General features: G+C 42.2%; 1 protein-coding gene across 1 annotated transcript in view; it reads right to left on the bottom strand.

The window, feature by feature from the left end:
- Window positions 1–23,955, bottom strand: part of COL4A4 (collagen type IV alpha 4 chain) — a 126,012-nt gene that overhangs the window by 89,546 nt on the left and 12,511 nt on the right. The window contains 3 exon segments of the mRNA XM_025463268.3: window positions 14,279–14,356; window positions 18,262–18,304; window positions 19,043–19,199. Coding sequence (XP_025319053.3) covers window positions 14,279–14,356; window positions 18,262–18,304; window positions 19,043–19,104 — 183 coding nt within the window. The 5' untranslated portion in view covers window positions 19,105–19,199.

Consider the following 23,955-nt stretch of genomic DNA (forward strand, 5'->3'; position numbering starts at 1 on the left):
TGTATTACAAAACAGACAACGATAAAACATGAAATGTAATTATACAGACACAAAACATTTGGGGGCATTTTGAGGGCATATCAATTTAAATATTACACAAATTGTAGACAACAATCTGAAAGAATAAATAATGACTTCAGCTCCTTTTTTTTTTTTTTTTTTTTGACCTATGTTAGTAACTCTTACTTGGTAAGATTTCTTGAACATAAGACTCAGGAAATTACTTTTTCATCAATTCTGGGAATTATCTTTTCATCTTATAGGTAATTTACCCAAAAAAAAAACCCTCCTAAATGATCTTTTGTGAATGTCACACTTTACAATAATGTAACATTTAGAAACAACAAAACCTATGTTTAAACATAAAATGGTGATTGAGAAAGAGACAGCCAATTAACCACCTATAAATCTCTTTAATGTACTTCATTCTGGACACATAAGGCCGGATCCAGTGAGCTAATGGAACTTTGGGGAGAAAAAAAAGAAGGAGTGGAAATGTTTCACTCGGTGGTAAGAATGATAAAATGCCATTCGGTATAGAAATGGGTCTTGGTTTGAGAAGGTGCCATCAAAAATGCTTTTAAAATAAAGCAAAACAAGAAATGGTAATTTTCATTATTCAGTTCTGGACCCCTTGCCGTTCCTCCTCCATCGCCCTCATCTGTTAAGCTGACTTCCTTGCCATTTCTGAATAAGCTCTGCTCTTCCACAGACTCAGTGTCCTGTAACAGGATTGTCCCTCCCACTCTCAAGGTCATTTCTTAGTGCTCCTATGAAGACTCCCCAACCTCCAGCCCTCCCCCCACACACCCTTCAGAACTAGATACCTCTCCAAGATGCTTCTTTAATGACACCCTCATCTGTTACAGTGACCACCTCTTTATCCCCCAATCCCACACCCCCTAGACCATGAGCTCCTGGAGGGTACAGTCTATGAGCCCAAGACCATGACTGGTAGGAAAGACAACAAATACTTAATAAAATAATATGAACAGTGAAACAGATTCCACACTGAGGTGAGCAGAGTATAACCCCATACGTGAGCAATGACCCTGAATGCAGCAATGTTTGTAACTTCTTGTTGAGCTAGAACACGGGCATTGTCATACCTTTATTTCAACCATATTAAATGGCAAAAATAACCCCTACTCTACAAGTAGAAAAACTAGCATAAAATATTAAATGCCTACTTATTTATAGCTGCTGGGGAAGACTGTGGTTTGTTTTATACTTAGTGCTTTTTTTTCTTTGTATTAACAGGTAATTTATTATAGGATAATTTTTTTAAAGAAATACACTAAACCTTGTATCACAATATTAAATCTATCAGAAAGCTGCTCACGGAATTTTTCCAAACGCCAGTCTTTAAAATAGTCCTTGCTAGTTCATCCAATTTGAGTAAATAATTTATCCACAGCAGTGTAGAGAAAAATTCCAATCTCCTTAAACTATTTCATATGAAAAAAGGGAGATCAGTTAAAAAAAAAAAACTGTTTACAAGTAAATACCTGAGCTTACTTATTTATAAGGCTATAATGGAATTAACTTCAGGATGAACAGACATAAATAACAAGCCCACAGGAGATGTTTCTATAACTAGAGAATCATTAAATAATCAAAAGAATTTTGCATCTTTAAAAAAGAATTTTAAAGAAATATTTTGCTAACTATGCATCCTCCATCTATGAACAATAATATGATGTACAGTGGATTGTTCCCTGGATTCAGGCTAGCAAAAAGAGAAAAAAAAATGCCCAGTGGAAAGAATGATTGACTTTCAGATGTAATTTCTCTGATCTATCTATTGATCTTTCCTTCTTTCTTTCCTCTTTCTCTTTCTTTCTTTCTTTCTTTTTCTTTTTCTTTTTCTTTTTCTTTTTCTTTTTCTTTTTCTTTCTTTCTTTCTCTTTCTTTCTTTCTTTCTTTCTTTCTTTCTTTCTTTCTTTTCTTTCTTTCTTCCTTTCTTCTTTCTTTCTTTCTTTCTTTCTTTCTTTCTTTCTTTCTTTCTTTCTTTCTTCTTTCTTTCTCTTTTTTTTCTTTCCTATTGTGTACATAGAACTGCCTCTGAGGTTTATGACTTTCAGTGAAAGATAGCAAAATCAGAAAAGATTCCCTGAATTCAGAAACAACAGTCGTCTTGCCGGCTGAGGAACCTGTGACACATGTCATCCCCCCTTCGTCCTCCTCAGAGCCCAAGCGGACACCATGTCATCGGACCTGCTATACGGGCCTCCCTACCGAGGCTGCAAAAGCAGTAGGCTCCCGGCCAGCTGTACAAATAGAGGATGAAGGTGATGGGAGTGGACATGTCGCCCAGCCCTCTGGGGCCAGGGCATTCCTTTATTCTGTCGCTTGTTAATCATCTGTATCAGGCACGGCTCTTGAGCAGGGCTAAGATCAAATCATTCTGATTTCACAACTTGGTACAACAGACCAACAGACAGGAGAATATGTACATTTTTAAAACCAAGATCTTCAGCTCAGCCTTTTGGGTTGCCACTGATGTGCTTGCTCCTCGGGACCAAACCCTTTGGGGAATGACAAAAACCTAAGAAAACCTTTGCCATTTTAGCAGTATGAGGTCTGGGACAAATAAGTACAGAGACACAACTACAGATATATACACACTCACACTTTGCCTGCGACAGCTCTCTGCTCCTTCCCAACTAGGAGCTGAATCAGTACAAAGAACTATATGTTTGTTCCTTCATTCATTCATTAATGAACAAATGAGTATGAAAAATGCTTTTATTTAATTTTTAAAGACTTTATTTATTTATTTGAGAGAGGGACAGAGCACACAAGCAGAGGGAGAAGGAGAAGCAGGCTCCCCACTGAGCAGGAAGCCTTATGTGGGACTCGATCCCAGGACTTGGAGATCGTGACCTGAGCCGAAGGCAGACACTTAACTGACTGAACCACCCAGCTGCCCGAAAGATGCTTTCATGATACCAGTTACACACACATTTCCAAATCGTCCTTGGTCTCTAAGATCACTGACACAGTGATCATCAAAGTGTCCAGGAAAGGGAAGGAGTTTGTTGATTGAGTCTGGTTGTGTGTGCCTACCAGTCTCCAGACCTTGCATCATTTAATCCGACCACCAACACTGAAGAAGTGTGAATTATTATCCCCATAGAGACAAGAAAAGTCTACTGAGGGCCATAACTTACTCAGACTCATGTAAGTTTGCACTCAAACCCTCATGAGCCAGCTGCTCTCCCAAACCCCGCCCCCTCCCACTACCTCGGCCTGGCACCCTGGGCAGTTCTTCCACCACACCACGCCTGCATGGACACGTCCATGGCCTCCAGCCTTGTCTTATTTGTAAACTTAAAAGAAAACTTTCTTAAGGTACTCCATGTCCTTTTGTCAAGTTTCCTTAGGAAACAGCAAAGTCATCAAAATAATTAAAGAACTCTATTTTTGTCGTTCTCACATCTGATTTTCTAATCCTATCCTCTGTGTCCAACTGTTTCCTAGACACCTTCTTGAACCTTCCATTAATTCACACTCATCACAGGAGAAGCTAGACCATCACTCCCAAACGAGTTTCCCTGCCCTCTTCTTCCCAGACCCAGCAGATGGCAACTTTTTCCTTCCCAGCTGTCAGCTGTCCCCAGCTCTCCAAGCCCACCCCATGGCCAAGGCTACCAGACCTTCCTTGACTTAAATCCCACGTGTCTGCCTTACTGTTGTCTCCCTGCAGAGGCTCCCTGTCCTGGCCTTGTCATCTCGAGTGGGTTACCCAAGCCCCAGCCTCCCTCCATTCCTTCCCCTTGGGCTTCTCTCCATGTCTACACATGACTGTCAACTCCTCTTCAGTCTTCTCTTGACTGTATCACTGCTTCCATCACCTCCTGGAATGGGGACGGTCTACCCTTCTCCACCCCAGCCAACCCTACTCCCTGTCATTTCCACACCTACACCTTCTGCTCCAAGCACACGTGTGCCTCCTGCTTGCCTGAAGCAATGGTAGCCTTTCTCCAACTGTAGCTCAAATTCTACCTTTCTCCAACCAAAACTTTGGTGGTGATAGTGGTGGTGGTGGTGGTAGCAGCAATGGCAACCGCTACCATTCACTGAGCACTTGTTCTAGTTGCTGACACAGCAGTGCACGTTCTTTGTGTGGAATCATTACATCCATAAAGCAGAAAGCCACCCTGTATCGCCTTTTCTATTTCCCAAATGAGGAAACTGAAGCACAGAGAGATGAAGCGAGTGACCAGAGGCCATTTGACTGTCACCTGGGGAAGCAGAGATTCGAACTCACATCCTCGGACTTCAGTCGCTCCTTCTCTTTTTACCCCAGTCCTGATCAATCTCACTCTCATACAAACTCTCCTAAATGACCTCCCCCCTACAATAACACCTAGATAGACTCATCACCTATGTTTCATTCTTCTTTCATGCATGTTACTCTCATTAGTATCTGCTCGGAGTGATGTCTTCTGGGGCCCTGGGGTCAGGATCCGTGTACATTTTATGATCACCCCAGAACCATGGCCACTGCCTTGCACGAGACACATTCTAAACACAAACTCATGGAATACTTGAATGGATCAAGACCTTATAATGAACAATTCAGGGCACCTCTCCTGCCTTTTTCATGCTTGACTGTAATTCAAAGATTGATCCACTAGGTGACACTATAACATCACTTAGAGCCGCAGACAGGGCTCCATGCGTAGCTTGACCTTTAATTAAGTGCCTCCTGGGTCTTCCCCTGTAATGGGAAAAACTGCTGGATATCATGAAGGGTTATACAAATAAGTAACAAAAGAGTGTTATTCAAGGAATAGACAGTCCAAGGGGACTGGACTGTGGTGGGAGCGTTTTCTTGTTCCTTAAGATCACGTCACTTGTTAATGAGAGGATAAAGTGGTCCACTTAGCCCAGAGTAGCGCTGACCCAGGATATCCAGCTGCTTGAGAGGCCGGGTGGTGCCCTGGGAAGAGCAGTGTTCCAGTGTTCCAGAAGGTAGGGCTGTGTCGCTGAGCAATAGATAAAGTCACCTCTTGAACCTGGTTATTGAAGAGCGGCTTTCCCATTCTTAAAAATGGTGGAAGGGCAGCCCAACATCATACATCTGCTGTGGAAGGGCACCTGGGTGGCTCAGTGGTTGAGCGTCTGCCTTCAGCTCAGGTCGTGATCCTGAGGTCCTGGGATCGAGTCCCACATCAGGCTCCCTGCATGGAGCCTGCTTCTCCCTCTGCCTGTGTCTCTGCTTCTCTCTCTGTGTCTCTCATGAATAAATAAATAAAATATTTTTGAGTTTTTTTTTTAAAACCATACATCTGCTATGGGAACTGCATGAGGCAGTGTGGAGAGCTCATGAGGCTCCCTGAGGAGCTCCAACCAGTTGACCCTCACTCTGTTCTGATGTCCCTGCCCCTGGTCATCTCTGCGCTTTTCTCCTGTGTCTTCTGTGCCTGCCCCCCTTCCTCCTGCTGGGGGGAATCCTCCTGGAGTTCTGCAGGGCTGCCCTGACCTCTTCTCACTTTCTCTAAGGCAAACTTGACCTATTCCATGGAGTCAATGGCATCCAATGCTGAACAACCAACTCCTCCCTCCACTTCCCTTCCTAGCCCAGACTTCTTCATGGAGCCCTGTCCACATTCAATTGACCTCCAGCTCTACAAATCCAATACAGGACTCGAAGACCCATGATCATGCCCCCAGTGTCCTCCTTGGCCATACACCACTTCCTAGATGGCTGTTTACCTCTTACCGTACCTCCACTGCCCCCCTCGTTCCTATCAATCCTGCCTCCCAAATATTCCTGACACTCACCCGCTTCCTCCAATATCTCACGTAACCCCTTGCTAAGCAATCTCTCCTCCCACCTGGGCAACTGTAGAAGCCCCTGACAGGTTTTCCCTAACATCATCCCCCATATACACTCACTCTATGCCCCAAACATAACATAAATCCAACCTGCTTTTACCTTCCTTAAAATCCTTCAGAAGGCAGCCTGGGGTGGCTTAGTGGTTTAGCGCTGCCTTCAGCCCAGGGTCTGATCTTGGAGACCTGGGATCGAGTCCTGCATCAGGCTCCCTGCATGGAGCCTGCTTCTCCCTCTGCCTGTGTCTCTCTCTCTTTCTCTCCATTTCTCATGAATAAATAAATAAAATCTTTTTTAAAAAATCCTTTAGAGCCTTCCTTATGACAGACAGGAGAACCTACACCTGATTTTCCCACTGCACGTCATGTCCCTTGCTCCCTCACCTAGGTCAACCAAACCTTTCTGGGCACCTTTTGGCCCCTCAAACATGCCAGCCCATCTCCTTCTCACTTCAGGACCCCAACAGAGGCTGTTCTCCAGGCCCAGATACTAGCAGTGGGTTGAATGGCGGCCACAAAAAGATATGTTCACATCCTAAGCCCCTGGAATTTGTGGATTTTGCCTTACATGGCAATACAGGTGCTAAAGTGAAGGACCTTGGGGCACCTGGGTGGCTCAGTGGTTGAGCATCTGCCTTTGGTTCAGGTCATGATCCCAGAGTCCTGGAATCAAGTCCCATATCAGGGTCCCTGCAGAGAGCCTGCTTCTGCCTCTGCCTATGTCTCTGCCTCTCTCTGTGTGTCTCTCATAAATAAATAAGATCTTTAAAAAATAAAATAAAAATAAATAAAGTGAAGGACCTTGAGAGGAGTATGTCTTGGATTATCCGATGTGTCCTAAATGCCATTACATGGACCCTGCTAACAGGGGCACAGAGGAAGATGTGTCACAGACACACAGAGAAGAAGGTGGTGTGAAGACAGGCAGAGACTGGAGTGACATGGACACAAGCCATTGGATGCTGGAAGCCACCAGAAGCTGGAAGATGCAGTGAACGAAGCCTCCTCTCTTGCCTATGGAGGAGTGTGGCAATGGCGACACCTTGCTTATGCACGACTGGCTCTAGAACTTGCGAGAAAATAAGCTTCTGTGGTTTTAAGCCACCAAGGCATATGGCAGTTGTGGCAGCTCGAGGAACCAACAGGACATGCTTCCAGGCCATCACTAGGTGGCCTCTGATTCCACTGCTGTCTCAGCCCTGCCCTTGCCCCAGCCCCCACACAGGCTCCCATATAAAACCAAATCAGGGGATCCCTGGGTGGCTCAGTGGTTTGATGTGTGCCTTTGGCCCAGGGTGTGATCCTGGAGTCCCTGGGATCGAGTCCCGCATCGGGCTCCTGCTGTGGAGCCTGCTTCTCCCTCCTCTTGTGTCTCTGCCTCTCTCTCTCTCTCTCTATCATGGATAAATAAGTAAATAAATCTTAAAAACAAAAACAAAAACAAATCAGGGCATCATGTTATTCCAGGGAGAGAGCCAGGGTCTCTGTCCATTCTTACCCAGAGGCACCCCGAGCTCCTAACAGTGCCTGGCACCCCTCAGTTACCCAGAAATAATGGCCAAAGGCTGAATCTCTGTCCCTTCTGCTGGACTCTGAGCTCCAGGCCACAAGGACCTTTTTCTTTATCATCAAAGCCTCACGATGCCAGGCACAAGGCAAAGTTCAATGTCTATTTGCCGAAAGAATGGGATGAATGAATGGTCATTTGCTGAATGAATTGCAGATAAGCTCATATGACAAGAGGAGTGAAAAAATTAGCACCTTTGAGACATAGCTGTTTCCCTGTGGATTTCTTGGCAACTTATAAAATGGTGTCTGCAAGAAGAAATCTACTTTTACCTTCTTTATAATTCAGCATTTTAACTAATTTAGTCAGATGTGACCCCTGGAGAGGTTTTCCAGAGCTACAAATACTGCTTCGCATTTTCCTCTGGGGAAAAGGCCCTGGTTTGGGAAGCACCTGCGTTGCCAGCCCTAATGTCTCACCACCGACAAGGCTGTCTCCCCTTCGGTAATGACCTTGATCCTCTCAAGTGCAGCGTAGTCTCACATTTGCTGAGCTCTGCGGCCGCCTGGCCTCAGTTCACGCTGGGTCGCAGAGCTCAGCAGTCTTCGTTGCTATGGAACTGAACTCCACATGAGGAGGCCAGAGGCTCTGCTGCAAATCACTGGCAGTTTAATGAGGTGACCGACCAGGGCAGATACACCAAAACCTACCTTCCGACCCACACTGCTGCTGGGATTCCCCGGTGAGGTTCTGCATACCTGGCCTGTTTGGAAAAACAGCATGTTCTCTACAACATAGCAGGCAAATATATGACTGTTTTCTCTCCTTCCTTCTCCAGCATGAGTGCAAGATTTAAAAGAGAGGGATCGACCAGCATAGTGAAAGTGGGTTAGTTAGTGTTGGAGTCATTCTCCCATACGGATACAAGCTACCTCTCCCACTGTGATTATTAACGGACCAAAGAGTATTAAACGATAGGCCTGTGTCCCTCTTGGTTTCCCACGCCCTGTACAGAGATACTTCCTCCAGCACCTACACCTGCAGATCCATCCTTTTCACTTTTGCAAGCTTTTCATTCTTCAGAAATCAAGGTTAATATTCCTGACGGGGATCACTTTAACAAGCACAGCCAAAGTTGTAAACAGCAGGTGAGCTAAACTGTACTGGGAAATGTGTTTGTTGGGCACTAGGTTTTCTCCACTTTGGGGTTCTGAGGCCTTTACAGGACAAACGCACTGTCCAGCTCCCCACAGTCCCCAAGGCCAACGTCCCTTCCTCGGGGTTCCTTACTCTGGCTACCTGCTGTTTTCTGAAAACACCTGAGATTTACCTAGGCAGGGTTTCATTTCTCAGAGAATTCTCCAAAAGGGACAAAATGAGCTAGGGAGTGCGTTCTTGGAGGAGAAAGATGTGGAAGGAAAAGAAGAAAGAAGAAAGCAGAAACCAAAAATCTAAAGGGGTGGTGACAGATCAAATTTGTCAGTTGTCATTGGAATCTGCTTACACCAAAATATAACATAATTAACTTTTGTGAACTTTGGGACCTAAGAATAATTGCTCTGTGCCATTTATCAGGCTGTAGTTATAGAGTGTACTAGAATACAGCTGTGTGAGGGATAAAGAGATAGAGTTCTAGAACTTTGTGTGCAAATAATTTAACGACGAAAAATGTTAATAATTAAAATCCCTCAAGCAAATTCCATTTTTATCGTGGAATGCAGGGTCTTAGGAGTGTGAGGGAGAAAAGAATGAGATTGTGGGGCAAAATATTTGTACATTTTTTAGTGATTTAAAATTTCCACAGGAAACACTGCTTTGATAATGTGTGATTTTAAGCTTTCAAATCACAAAAACTAAGACAGGTCTTGAATTTTAAGCCATTTGATCCCTTGGGTAAAAAATCACCAAATTACAAAGTTCTTAATGGAACAGTTTACAGTTTGACAGTTGCTAGACTTCCTTGAATGAAAAAGAATATGGATATATTTTACACTTTATTCTGGGAAAAGCTATAGAAAGCGTCCTTACCATCATGCTAACTGAAGTGGAACTTGTAAAAGGTCCCATCCTAGTCTATAAAGACACATAATTCTCCCTGCATGGAGGTAGCCACTAAAAACATGAAGATTCCTCCACTGAAATTAGTAAAGAAAACCTTCAAATCTTGCCCAATGCCACCTCATTTATATCCTTAAAGAGAAACTATCATGAGGTTAGGGGAAATGTCAGGGTGTGACTGCAAAATATTTTGGAAGCCAATTATATCGCTGTTGTATGTAAAAGGCCATGCCCACATCATAGGACCTAAGGCTGTTAAGGCCCACAGGGACCAGCCCCATAGCACAAACCCTTATTTCCCAGGTAAGACTCTGAACCCAAAAGAAGCCACAGGCATTCCAATCTCCCACCCTCCACCGGGAGCTCTTTCCCGAACCCTTAAAAGGTCCTGTTTGCTGCCACTGCTCAAACTACTCATTTCTGGCAACTACCTGAAATCACAAAGGAATTTGAATTTACATGAGATAATGCATTTCATAACAGGTTTGAACGATGTGTGTGCGTGGGTGGGGAGGACCAAGGGACTCCCTGCTAAATCTGTTCCCCCTTCTCTTAGATATGGCAGGTGTCCCTGCAGGCAAGCTACAGGCCAGCATGGCCACCCACCCAGGCTCCCAGTCCTCGCCAGGCTGGAGTCTGGGTTTTAATGTATTGATTTATGGGTACAAACTGCCTTTTATGAGCTATCTACTGTGATCATCTCAAAGCAATACAAGAAATTGATGCCCCAGTTCTTAAGGGGTGAAACAGAAGTCAGCAACTTACATTCTAGAGTGTCCACTGAAGGCCAGGACCCAGCATAAACATTCTATCTGTGTCCATATGACCACCTTGAAGGAGTGCATGCTTGTCATCTCAGCAAGAGGGTCAGGTGCATCCACATTTACACCCAAACAGAGCTACAGGCCAGGGTAGGAGCAATACCAGAAAAGGGAACTGGGTCCCTGCCAGGGGCATCAGCATAGCCAGGAGGTATTGGAGGGGATGCCTTGGAGACCTGGGGTCTCCACTGAACTCCCTTGGGGAGAGCAGGAAAGACAGAAGCAGAGTGCCAGTGGGAAGAGATTCCAGAAAACGGTAGGCAAGTGGGAAGGTTCAGATTATGCTCATGGGAGAGTGAGTGGCCCAAATGATGCAGCTGGAGGGAGGCCACAGGGAAACACACATGATCACTGGTGGAAACACATGTTGAAGCTAGACTGGGAGTCTCCAGGGTCCACCGATGAAGCTGAGCTTCCCTCTGCCAGAACTGAAGGAACCCATCCTTGGGTCCCTGCCTTCACTACACCCCAGCTCCACCTCAAACTCACCCACCTCAAACAGCGTGGGTCCCCAGTTCAAACCCTACCTCCAGTCTGTCCACTGCGCGGGGCCAGCCTGGCTTCCCAGCAGTTGCTCCAGACACAGCAGTTTTGATTTGAGGCTTAAACTACTCACTCAGGCATTCATCCCTAAAAGGGGAATAATTTCCTTCTTAGGAATGCCTGGCTGTGCCACTAATGGGCTGCGCCGCCTGGGGCGGATCCTCAACCCTCCGGAATTCAGGTTATTCCCATTTCTCCAGTCCCCCTGGAGCTGTCACTGCAGCCCCAGAGACAGTATGTGAGTTGGCCGGCTGCTGGGCACTGGGGAGCACCCACCTCCCACACCACCTCCCAGTTACGCACAAGCCAAGCTCCCAAACTCCCAGCTGGAAACCTCTGCCAGCAACTTGCAGCCCCCACATGGGAGCCATCTGTTTCGGGAAGGGCAGAGGTGGACCGCTGCTCTGCATTCTGATCTCCCTGGCCACCCAGGAACAGGGACAGAGACCCTGCCTGCAGCCCGTCCCGTGAGCCCCCGTAACCCCTGGCACTGGACGCTGTGTTACGGGACGCAAGGTGCATTGCCTCTGATGGCCAAACACCCAATGCAACAGAAGAGAAAGGGCTAACGGTGTAAATACAAGGAAGCCAAGGCTCGGGCAGCTCCAAGTGCCCACCCCAGTTGGCAAAGTTATGACAAAAGTCTGGAGTTTGAGTCTGAGTGTAGTCGTCTTCTCGTGATCGTGGGGCAAATGCTGAAATTGAGGTCACATACCAGGGGGTGGCTCCTGTCCCTTCCATATACCAGCAATTGGAAGTTCAGGTTTCTTGGACAGAAAGCTGAAAATATTAGTCACAGCGGCCTCCCAGAGCTGCTGTGGGATGAGAGCAAGGTTGCTCGACCTCAGCCCGGTTAGCACGTGGAGACAGGGCAGGTTTTGGTGTGTGTGGGGGCTGTCCTGGGCATTGCAGGTGCCGAGCACCACCCCTGGCCTATACCCACTAGACACCAGTGGTGTCCCTGCCATCCAGTTGGGCCAACCACAAGATGTCTCTAGACATCGCCACATGTCCTCACTATAAACACTCTCAGCCTCATTTAAATCATAGCTTTTCCGGCAGCCCTGGTGGCCCAGCAGTTTAGCGTCGCCTTCAGCCCAGGGCCTGATCCTGGAGACCCAGGATCGAGTCCCATGTCAGGCTCCCTGCATGGAGCCTGCTTCTCCCTCTGCCTGTGTCTCTGCCTCTCTCTCTCTCTCTCTCTCTCTGTGTGTGTCTCTCATGAATAAATAAAATCTTTAAAAAATAATCAATCAATCAATCAATCAATCAATCAGAGCTTTCCCCCAAGCAACTGTTCCTCTTTATTTTTTGGTGCCCTCACCCTCTTCCTCTCATGATCCATTATTCTTGAGTCTCAAGCTCAAAGGGCCTTAAAATGTAGATGCACTGGTGTCTTTTCCTTATTCTTTTTTAAAAGATTTTATTTATTTATTCATGAGAGACACAGAGGGAGAGGCAGAGACACAGGCAGAGGGAGAATCAGGCTCCCTGCAAGGAGCCCGATGCGGACTCGATCTCAGGACCCCGGGATCACGACCTTAGCAAAGGCTGATGCTCAACCACTGAGCCACTCAGGTGCCCCTCTTTTACTTCTTATTTATACGATCTTGGTATGTTTATATTTTTTTAAAAATCTCACACAAAAGCCAGGCTTCCCACCCCCACTCCCAAATAATGTGTCCGTTTATATGGAAAAGGCTAACGCACTTCTTAGATTGCTAGCTTTTAGCATCCTTAGGTTTCAAGAGAATTTCTGAGACATGATTAATCTACATAACATTATGTTAGTTTCAGGTATACACATAATAATCTGATACGTGAAAAAAAAATAAAAATAAAATAAAAAAATAATAATAATCTGATACGTGTATATATTGCAAAATGATCACAGAGTAAATTTTGTTATCATCATCGCACAGCTACTGGTTTTTTTTTCCCTCCTTGGGATAACTTTTAAGATCTACTCTCTGCAACTTTCAAATATACAAAGCAATATGAACTAAAGTCACTATGTTGTACAAAAGACTCCTAGGACTTACTTATTTTGTAATTGGAAGTTTGTACCTTTGGTTTTTAAGTTCTATCACGGAGGGAGCTTGAAAGAGCTCAAGATAAATTCTGAGCTCTTTTTTGAAGTACTAGAGAGACAAAGCAGTTTAAGCAGAAGGGGACTTGCCGTCGCATCAGTTCAATAAGGTAGCTGCTTTCAGGAGGAGAGCTGAACACAGGAGCCCCTACGTGTCGCACACGTCTCATGTGCAGATAAAGCCAAGCTATGGGGAAAAATATATGGTCCCTTCTCTCAGGAGATGTTTTGCATCCCCGTAGACTGATCTTTACTGAATTGTGGTTTTTGAACATCAGGCCCTATAGGACTGATGTGGACATGTTTCAACAGAATCACTGAGCTGACTCAGAAACTCTCCGAAGTTTCTGAAGCATGCTCTTTTCTTGCAAGGTTCTGGGAGTATGTTTGATCTAATGCTCCAGCACCAATGAGTTAGTGGGCTGCCAACTACTGCTGTCAGAATATAAGGGAGGGCCCATAAATGTTCAAGTGACCCGATACACAGTGGCCTAGAGGGCTCTTGTGCACGGCAGGACAGAGAAGCCAGTGTAGTCAGCCGGAGCGCCGTCCGGTGTGGACTTGAGCAAGACACTACACCTCTCTGAGCTTTGATCTTCTGTCCTGCAAAGTCAACACGATAAGACGGCAAGAGAGCTGTCGTGAGGAATCGGAGAGCTAAAGCATTTTGAGTATGCAGAGCAGTGCCTGGCACATAAGAAGCACACAATAAATGCAGCTATCATTTGAATTCTAGAACACGATTCTATGTGATTTCAATAGGCATTATCCTAAAGAGTCTTGCAGTCCCATGTCCACATATACTACTTTATATAAGGTTAAACAAGCCTTCTTTCCCCTCTCCCTCACTGCATCTCATACTTCTCAGGGCCTTTAAAATGCTGATATGCAACCTGAGTTTTAAGATGGTGGTGACACAGTATGTGCCATTTGACACAAGGACCCTTTTTGCAGAAGGCAGCTCCCAAGACCAGGGTTGCATAAGACACTGGGTGAATCACAGCTTGCAATTCTAAGTGTGACATATAGTGTAATAGCATTGGGATCTCTTATCAGAATCTACAGAACTTTAATCGTGAAATATAGAAACAGTGACCATTACCAGAACATTCTGAGAATCTGCGACTCCTCAAGCCAAGCATTCACAATGGCTCAAATTTCAGTATGCCATCCATGTGGATCTTTTTTACACATTTGATTGTGGTAAGGACACTTCATATGACATCAGTCGTCTCAACAAATTTTTTAAGTGAACATTGCATTGTTGCTGACTGTTGTTAGATGTTGTACAGCAGATCTCTAGGGTTCGTGCATCTTGCACCCCAGAAACTTTACACCCTTTGGTTAGTAGCTCTGCATCTCTCCCTCCCACTGTCTCTCTGTCCCACCATCTGTGCTGATTTTTCCATCACTTACCCGAGACCCTTTTTCAGGAAGGCAATGGCACACCGAGCAATCTCTTCCTCCACAGGGGCCGACAAACTTCTTTCCACTCTGGAAAGTGAAGCATCTGGTTTAGTAAACCAGTATTGCACACTGAGCTGGGCACATGATGTGTACATGACAACGAGCACCTTGGTTTACCTAACCCACGAGAATTCCACAGTATACTTTTACCTCTGAATCTGTGAGAAGAAAGGACTAATGTTGATGTATCAAGAAGCAAAGAACTTAGACTGTGGCTTGGTGAGAGGGCTGATGATTATGTCAGCAAAATAAAAGTTCCTGTGAGCTAGCACTAAAAAGAAAAAAGAAAAAAAAAAAACCTTCTATAGCCACTTTTCTTTGGCCAGAATCCTGCAAGGTCTCTCTCCTGGCAAGACATTTACTAAGTTGTGGATGATCTTAGAGTATAAAACATATGGTGAGGAAAACTGTAAGTGCACCATGGTGTCTCACTGAAATTGTAAATTTGGCTGCTTTACAGGACCCTCTGGCTTCCCCTCCAAGACCATGGAGTCCTTCCTAGTCACTGCTCTCAGCTCAGCCTTGGACTTCACATGACAGCTGTTTCCTGCAAATTGCTCTAACTCCAAGATGGTTCTTCTAATGTGTCTCCCAACCAGAAAGCTCCTGAACTTGAATAATCTGGGCTCTTTCTCCACTTCTCTTTCCTAACTTCTCTCCAACATTCTTTTTGAAGAGGTACTCCACACTCTCATATTTTCTTAACATTCATGCTTCCTCCAGACACACACACACACACACACACACACACACACACACACGCCCTTTGGGAAGAATCAGCCCCTTGTTCTCACAAATCCTCATTGTCTGTATCCAGAGTCATCTGTCACTTCAATACAAGCGCATAATCCCAGAGTAACTGTTTCCATAAGTAGATCCCTTAACGACAAAACAGCCACCATGATGCACCTGCGCTGACAATGAACACTGAGCATTCCTTCAGAGCCTGGGGCTGCGGGTTGGGAGGGAGTGGTGGCAAAAGCAGCTCTAGGTGCTGGGAGCTGAGAGTGCAGATAGGAATATTGGAAAGGCACTGGGGATAAACTTGGCCTAGTTCATGATATTGGCTGGTCCAGCCCTCACTGCAACGTTTATGTATTAACCACACATCTCTATGACTACTAGATCTTTCACACTCAAGGCTATAAATTTAGGCCTTTATGCCAAAGTATGATGGGGAACATAAAACATTTGAACCAGTATTTATATTCTGATGGAAGACCTCCATCCATACACACCTATGTGCATAAGTCGTATATGTAAATACATCTGAATATGTATAAATATGAATACACACACATATAAATATACACATGTATATGAATATGTGTATGGGAGGGAAAAGAGTCTATCCAGAATGTATTTTTTTTTTCAATCACGCAATTTAAACCTTTTTTTCTGGAAAAATATGCTCAGATGCAAACCAAAAATCTTTAAATTAAGCATTAATAAAATAAAAAGACATTAATATAAACAAAACTCTTTAGGGTCATTGAAAGCATACAGGAATGTGAACCTTGACAAGAATTAAGTTAAAAAATGTATTTGAAGTTTCAGAAATATATGCCTCTTGAGTTTTGAGTCACATTGTTATCTGTGAATACAGAAACATCAAGTTCGAAACTCTGATAAGGTGGAAAAAGAAAAAAAAAGAAAAGAAATGCCCAGGTCCAGGACAGTATGAAAACACTTAAAATAACTAGTCTGAACACTTGGGTTCATTTAAGGTTGGGATTCATTACTTGTGTTCAGTGAGATATCAAAACAACCAGAAAAGAAGGTCAGTTGATTAGCTGGCTTGATAATAAAGGCAAGTTTGTTCTTTCATTGTTTGTTTGTTTGTTTTTACTTAATTGTGCCAAGCATCACAGAGATGTTTGTAGCAAAATTACATTTCAGGAAAGAATCGGTTTAAAATAAATCAGCAGAGTCTAATAAAGGAACAGAAATAGTTCCCTATAAAGCTTTGGTACTGATGAAAGAAAAAAGAGGTAATTTTAGTCTCTATGAATTTCTTCTACATTAGACATTTCCCAATAAATGCCACCTTAAAAGTGGGAGGTGTTTGTAGAGGACAAAACTGCACTTCAAAAACGGATCATATAAACCCATTTGAAAAAGATAAAGACATATCTCAGACAAGGCAACATTCGAAGTGCAAGCCACATTCACCAGGAACACACCGGCATTCTCAAAAATTAATGTTATTCCTCAAAGAAAAAAGAAGTTCCTATCTGTTTTATCTCAGATTTTTTAAAACAAATGTATGTGGAATAAAATGTTTGAGAAATAAGTTACTGATTTCTAGACTAATAACCAGTCCTACATTTGCACCTCTATTTTTTTGTTTGGAAAAACATTTGCATATGATTAAAAATTCAAACAGAGCAAAAGAGTCTAATAGGAGAAGAAATGTTCTTTTCCAACCCAGACTCCCCGTACCCTCACCGAGACACATTCACTGTCCTCAGTCAGAGTCTGGGTAGTTTTGAACATGCTCACACCATGATCAGAGATGTGTGCACACACACACATGCACCTGTGCATGCGCATATGCACATGTACACACGTGCACATGTAGACATATGCACATACACAGGTACATGCATACACATGTACACACACATACACATGAGCCCAAGTACACACACACAAACTCACTGTTTTGTGATTTGGATCTTGTTTTCTTTTTACCAAAATGGCATATATCTCCATAACTTTCTGTTTTTTCTTAATCAGACATCTTCAAAATCATTCCAAGTTAATAGAATGGCTCTATAGCTTGATTAATCAGTCCTTCTTAGCTATCTCCCTTCTTTTGTTTCTGAATGCTCCCCTGCAATCAATATTCTTGTGCATTTTCTTTATACCCAAGTTAGTATAAATACATATGATAAATTCCAAAAAGGGAAACCCCTGTGTCAACAGGATTATGCATTTGCAATTCGGGTGGAGAATGCCAAGTCGCTTTCCATACATACTGCATTGATTTATATCACTATCTTTAAAACCCAACTATAGTATGAGCTATTTTTTTGTGTGAAATCTCTAAAACCTATTTTTCAAGAATTTTATTCACTCATATGGGACATGAGGAACAAAGGAAGTGAAATTTAAAACTCTGTAGACTCTTATAATTAGAGAAAAAAATACATAATACAAAAAAAAAACTTGAAGAAATCAGGTAAAAAAAATCCATATATATTTCAATGTAGTTCCATCCATTATTTCAGATGATGGTCTCAAATGTGTGTGAACTAAATGAAGCAAGTCTTATTATCCCTACTTGGGGAGAGCTTCTCATTCCCTGACATGTGTGCTTTTTCTTCCTAACTCATAGGAAAAGGGGAACAGAAGGCACCTTTCTATTTTGATTTGCTTTGAAAAGACCTATGTTAACTTAAATCACAGAAATTGTATTGAGTAAGTCCAAACTAGAGAGGATAGACAGATGAAGATGTGCTGAATAAAAGGACTTAACCAGTTCAGTTGTCTCAAGGTCTACCTGAGTTAGAGGCACTCCATAGTCTGATTTCCCAGAACCATGCGGGGTTGAGTTTAATAACTCAGATTCCTCAGTGAGGAAGCAGAAGAAAGAGATCTTATTACAGAATATTCTAGGCATATCTGTCTCCAGAATTAAAATATTCACATTTAATCTTATATTTCTTGATTTAATCTTGAAGTGCCTCAGCTGCTTCCTGCCCATCTCCATTTTTTTTAAATTTTATGTTATAAAATAAAAAAAAATCTCCAATACCTGGGTAACTTGGTAAGAAGTATTTACTGTAAAATAGGAAAGAAACCTCAGAGTCCACCTAGTCCAATGCTTCATTTTGCAGATGAGAAAACTGAGTCCTACAGAGTGGCTTGTTTGAAGCAAAAAGAGTTATAACGGGAGTAATGCATGCAGAGCTAATGAATGTACTTACCCCATATGCATGTTGTACAGAAAAGAGGATAAATATAAGTGACCTATGAAACAGCAAAAATGTAGATTAATTTAAACTGTTCATTTTCATGCAAAACAAACTAAAAAGAGAGAGAACAAAGAAATAAATCCCAGAAAGCTTCTTTTTATTTCTAATAGGCTGCTGTCATTAGTGACAATATTAATGTTATCCTCTCTGGCTGTCACATTACCTTCCTTCTTGCTAATTAGTCAAGTACTCACAGTCCTTTAGTGGGGTTCTCACTGTGCCTGGGACCCCGGGTCCACCCAGATAATCCAGAGTAATTCTCCCCAAGGCCAGCTGATTAGCCACCTTAGTGTCATCCACAAGCATAATTCCCCATTGCCATATAACAGAACATATTCTCAGCATCCAGGGATTAGGATGTGGACCTTCTCAGGGGCTGTTATTCTGAGTATCATACTCATGAAGTGCCCTGTCCTAACTCAGCTAATTGCAGGGCCCCTGCTGTGCTCTGGACATTAGGAAGGTTTTTGCTATTCAAACCTAGTAAGAAAGCAAGAATCTGCAGCCTTTAGATGAGTGTCTTTCCCATTGGTGATGATGTGGGTGCAATTCAGGAGAGTAGAGCGAATTGGTATTTAATAAAAATGAATCACAAAAAAGTAGCATAATGCACAGGTTTCTGGAACAATGTGGCTTTTTGACACATGAAATGTTGAGACAATTCATAACTATAAAACCAACATTTAGAATAAATTATTGAATAAAAGCAAGTGATCGCACTAAGGACACTCACCAGGGATCTCTGGCCAAGGGCTTGATCCACCTGAATGAACACTTTACTGATGCCATGTGCATGGATTACCTCACAGTCAAGTCTTGGGACTTAAAAAAGATTGTCAGGTTTCTCTTCTCTTCCAGAAGACTCTCACTTATAAGTGAGGTTCTATGCCCTGGGTTTAAAGTTTGTATATGTTAAATATAAATACATCTCTTAAAACACAATATGCATCAATGTTGAAAATAATTACTTTCATTATTCATTGTAATGGAAATATTTTTAAAGGGGGAATTCAATTGTTTTTGATGAAACGATCTTACTGATGATTAAACTGAATAAATATCAATTTTATATTTAGAAATTAAAAAATAATTTCCAGTTATTTATGTCAAATATATTTTTGAGAAATGAAAAATAGGTGTATATAATGCAAGTATAAAATATTGCTTCATTGTGTTAAATGGCATATTCCTCTATGTAACATCTGCCCTTGAAAATCCAAGTTAAAATTCACTTAAGTGCATGTTTTTTTTTTCACTTTTTGAAACTAGGAAAGGAACCCTTTAGTATAGAAATACTTTGCACAAATACAGCCAATATGTAAAAAAAATATTTTTATGCAAAATGGTACAGCTGCTGTAGAAAACACTTTGACAGTTCCTCAAAAAATTAAACACAGAAGAGAAAAAAAAAAAGAAAAAAAAAATTAAACACAGAATTACCATACAATCTAGCAGTTCCACTCCTAGGTATATAGGTATATACCATGATAAATGACATTATTTTCATGCATAAACTTGTACATAAATATTCATAGTAGCCAAAAAGTGCAAACAACCGAAATGTCCATCAACTGATGAATGGGTAAGCAAAATGTGCTACATCCACATAATGAATTCGGCCATAAAAAGAATGAAGTACTGATGCATAGATGAACCTTGAAGAAAACATTATGTTAAGTCAAAGAAGTCATATATTATATGACTTGCATTAAATCATGTATATGATTGCATGATCTCATGTATATGAAAAACCCAGAATAGGCAAATCCATGGAGACAGAAAATAGAGTAGCAATTGTCAAGGGTTGGAAGAGGAGAGTTGGAAGGTACAGGGTTTCTTCTCTTGAGGTAATGGGATGTTCTGGAATTAGTGGTGACAGTTGCACAACATTATGAATATACTAAAAACACTGAATTATAAACTTTAAAAGAGTTCAAATTGTGAATTCTATTTTGTGAACTTTATCTCAATAAAAAAAGAAAAAAATATTTTCACTCAAAGCACTCTATCTTTGATAAAATATCTCTGGCTTAAAGGAATGTCTTGAATGGAAGTATCTCGAAACTGAAACGTCTCATCTTTAAAATTCTGGCTTCTCTGAAGACCTGTATCAATGAGAATTGGGCAAAGAGAAGAAAACTGGTATTGTTGGGGCTATTTTTAAATTTCTGGATAAAATCTAGATAAACTCAATGCCATATTTATGGGAGACTAGTTCTCCAAGTAGGTGGCTGGACAACATTCCATGATACAGTTTGAAAATCAAGTAGAAGCGGAATCACTCTGAGTGCCCAGATCATTTCCCATCCCCAAATCCATCATTTTAAATACTTCTTAAAGCTGCATTCTGGGAGCAAGTGTCAATAAAACAAATTATTGCTTTGGAAGAAATACACAAATTGGCTTGAATCATTCAAAAGCTACTAGATATTTTAAACAAATGGGAAACAGTAAAAAAAAATTTAAAGAAAACCAAGGACATTTGCATTTAACCCCCAAAGAGATACATGATGCATTTAATCCCTACACATATTATGATAAAGGGTGTACAAAAAGGAATTTTATTAAAATAGAGTGTTGTCGTGGTCACTTTCAGAACAAGAATGCCTGATCATAGTCCTAACACTTAGGAGTTTCTCAAAATATTTTGTAATTGAATGGATGGATGGCTGGATGGATGGGTGGATGGACAGATGGACCAATCCACAGAAATCTAACTGGTCTGTCATGAGTGAAAGTACATTGCTGATTGGGAGTAGCCAATGCATCCTCATCACCATGTACTTAGTAAGTCCTGTGACAACAGGGATTTTATCTTTTTTTATTCACAGTTATCCCCAGTGCCATAATAGTGCCTGGACTATAGTTAGTGCTTAATATATATATATCCATTAGATGAATTAATTTACAGAAGATATTTTGGGACCTTCAGAACGTGAATCAAATACATTTACTAGAGGATGTGAGAAAGACCAACTTTGAATACAGAAGAGGTGATAGAGGAAAGGAGAAAGGGGGAGACAGAAAAAGGGATCATACAGCCTTGGGGGAAGTGGAGAGACAGTGACGTTGATTATGCCAGGGACCCCCTGCTAAGAGTACTGAGTACATCAAGTCACTTACTTCACCACAATTTAGTAAGGAAAGTATTAGTTCTGTTGTAAAGGAAAGCCAAATTAAGTCATTTTAAGTAATTGGTGCAAAGTTACAGAGCTAATAAATGGTAGAGCTGGTTTTTTTTTTTTACTCCAATATATATTCCTTCTCCCAGTTGACACCTAAGCATGGCAGCCTGCAGATGTCTGCTCTCATCTTCCTCTAAGAGGGGTTTTTAAATTATGTACATCCCTTCTCTTTTCACATGGTAACATCAAAAAAACCTTCATTTTATCTTTAAGTAGTTGCAAAGTATAATTGGAATATTGTACTTGGAGATCTATAAAATAAGAATGGTTGCAGCACTGTTTTTTAAATTTTTTAAAAAGATTTATTTATTTCAGAGAGAGAGAGAGAGAGAGAGAATGAACGGGGAAGGGTCAGCGGGAGAAAGAAAGAAAATCTCAAGCAGAATCCCACTGAGCATGGAAGCTGACACAGGATTCAATCACATGACCCTGAGCTGAAATCAAGAGTTGGATGTTCAACTGACTGAGCCCCCCAGGCGCCCTGCGGCACTATTTTAAATGCAGTCAATGGATCATCATAAGCATCACAAGGATGGTTCTCACCACCATCAGCACATAGCAGTTTTTTGACTGCTAGAAATTTTACATCATTTTTCTTCTTGAATTTGTATTTCCATTCCATTCCCCCACATATATCCATATATCCTAGTGCAATGTTTTTATACTTGAAAATCTTATCCTGATCACCCTACCATACTTCTCTCCAACAACAACAACAACAACAACAACAAATATATATATATATAATAACATACTTTTTATTTCCTATGATCACAAATATCTAAGTCTTACATTTTTTCACCTGAATTTGTTTACCATTATGATGAGGAGTAGTATATAATCCAAATAAATTTAAATTTTGATGAACAATTATTAAACATACTACAAATGAAATTTTATCAGAAATGTAGTTGGCAATGAATGAATTGGGCTTTTGGTTTCTCAAATAGTCCATTTAGCCCAGATCAATCAGGACATCTGGTCAAGAGATGTGGCAGGTCGAGCAACAGTCCTGCTTCCATGTTAGTTTCTTAAAACTATAAATTCTAATAAACCTATTCACAGAAAAAAGAATTTGTGAATAGAAGGAATTTGTTCTATGCTTGTCACCCAATGCTTTGAATTTCTCCTGAGTTGTTTACCAAAAGCAATATAGAATTCATCATCAGCAAGAATCATTTGGAGTGACCTACCATCTGATAGGTTTTCCCTCAATGGTGATGAAAACAAAAAGTTGGACACTACCTGGCCCAGGGATGTGGAGCCTGACAGGTAGACTGCTCTCTACACCTGCGTTTACATTGCCCAGTATCTGGCCCATAGACAGTTCTTGCCCTCTGGGGCAAAGCAGGGTGGTAACAGCTTGGATGGCTGGAGGTGGGGTTATGCCTCTCTGGTGAAAAGTAGCAGAAGGAAAATTGTGAAGGGGCTGGTGAGAACCTCAGCCAAAGGCCCATCTTCCAATAGGACAATTCTAAAAAGTAATATCTATAGCAGTTGAGAATCTAGAAGTTAATTCATCGACTTAATTTTCCCAGCTGCCTACACATCTCTTAAGAATCCTTCTGTGTCTCAAGGGTGTATGTACCTCAACGTGAAGATCTCTGCTCTAGATGAGCTGCCAAAGGTAAAACAAACAAACAAAACTGCCTTGTTCCCTGTTTGACCTGGAGCAAGCCCTGGATGACTTGCCATGTGCTTATCCTGCATGCCTGTCGAGCCCTAGACTAGCCATCAAGAAGTCTTGGAGAGTTTACAACTGTTCTTCCGTCTAAATAGCACCAGTAGCTGAGCAGAGAGCCCATCTGCTATCAGCTGGACACTGAACATTGATGCACACAGTGCCTATGGCTGACACAGGACTCCACAGCAACCCGAGAGGATTTTCTTTGCCACAACTGCCTGTGTTAAGAGCATAAAAACTTTTGTCTCAACAAAGCTTTCGATTGCACCAAACAACGAACGAAACTATTCTCACTCAGAACACTGTCCTTCTAACCGACCTACTCACAAATACGTGGCTCTGATCACATGGGATAGGCGGAGGCAGTGAATTTCCAACGGAGTCTATCATTAGTACAGGGAAAAAAAAAGCTTTAATGACCCAAAGTGCTGTGCCACTAAACCGTATGCAAACAGCAGCTTTGGGAGATTGCCTACCCAGGAAACTTCTGCCAAAGTTCTGCACCTTTCAAAGGACACGCTTTATTTGGCCAACTGTTATTCTCAGGAAGGGAGCATTCTCCATAAGCTGCTGCCATCGGGCCCCACTCAGGCCCCACCTTCAGCCCAGCTGAACAAGGAGGCAACCACATTCTCATCACCCAGCCACAGGGTTGGGGAGGAGAACCACCTGACCCAAAAGTAGCCCAACCCAGTGCTTGACCTAGAACTCGGACTCAGGGCTGGGAAGGATGGTGCAAAAAGATGACCTGGGCCAGTCCTCTTGGAGAGCTGAAAT

Source organism: Canis lupus, chromosome 25, assembly GCF_003254725.2.
Source record: "Canis lupus dingo isolate Sandy chromosome 25, ASM325472v2, whole genome shotgun sequence".
NCBI classification, from domain to species: domain Eukaryota; kingdom Metazoa; phylum Chordata; class Mammalia; order Carnivora; family Canidae; genus Canis; species Canis lupus.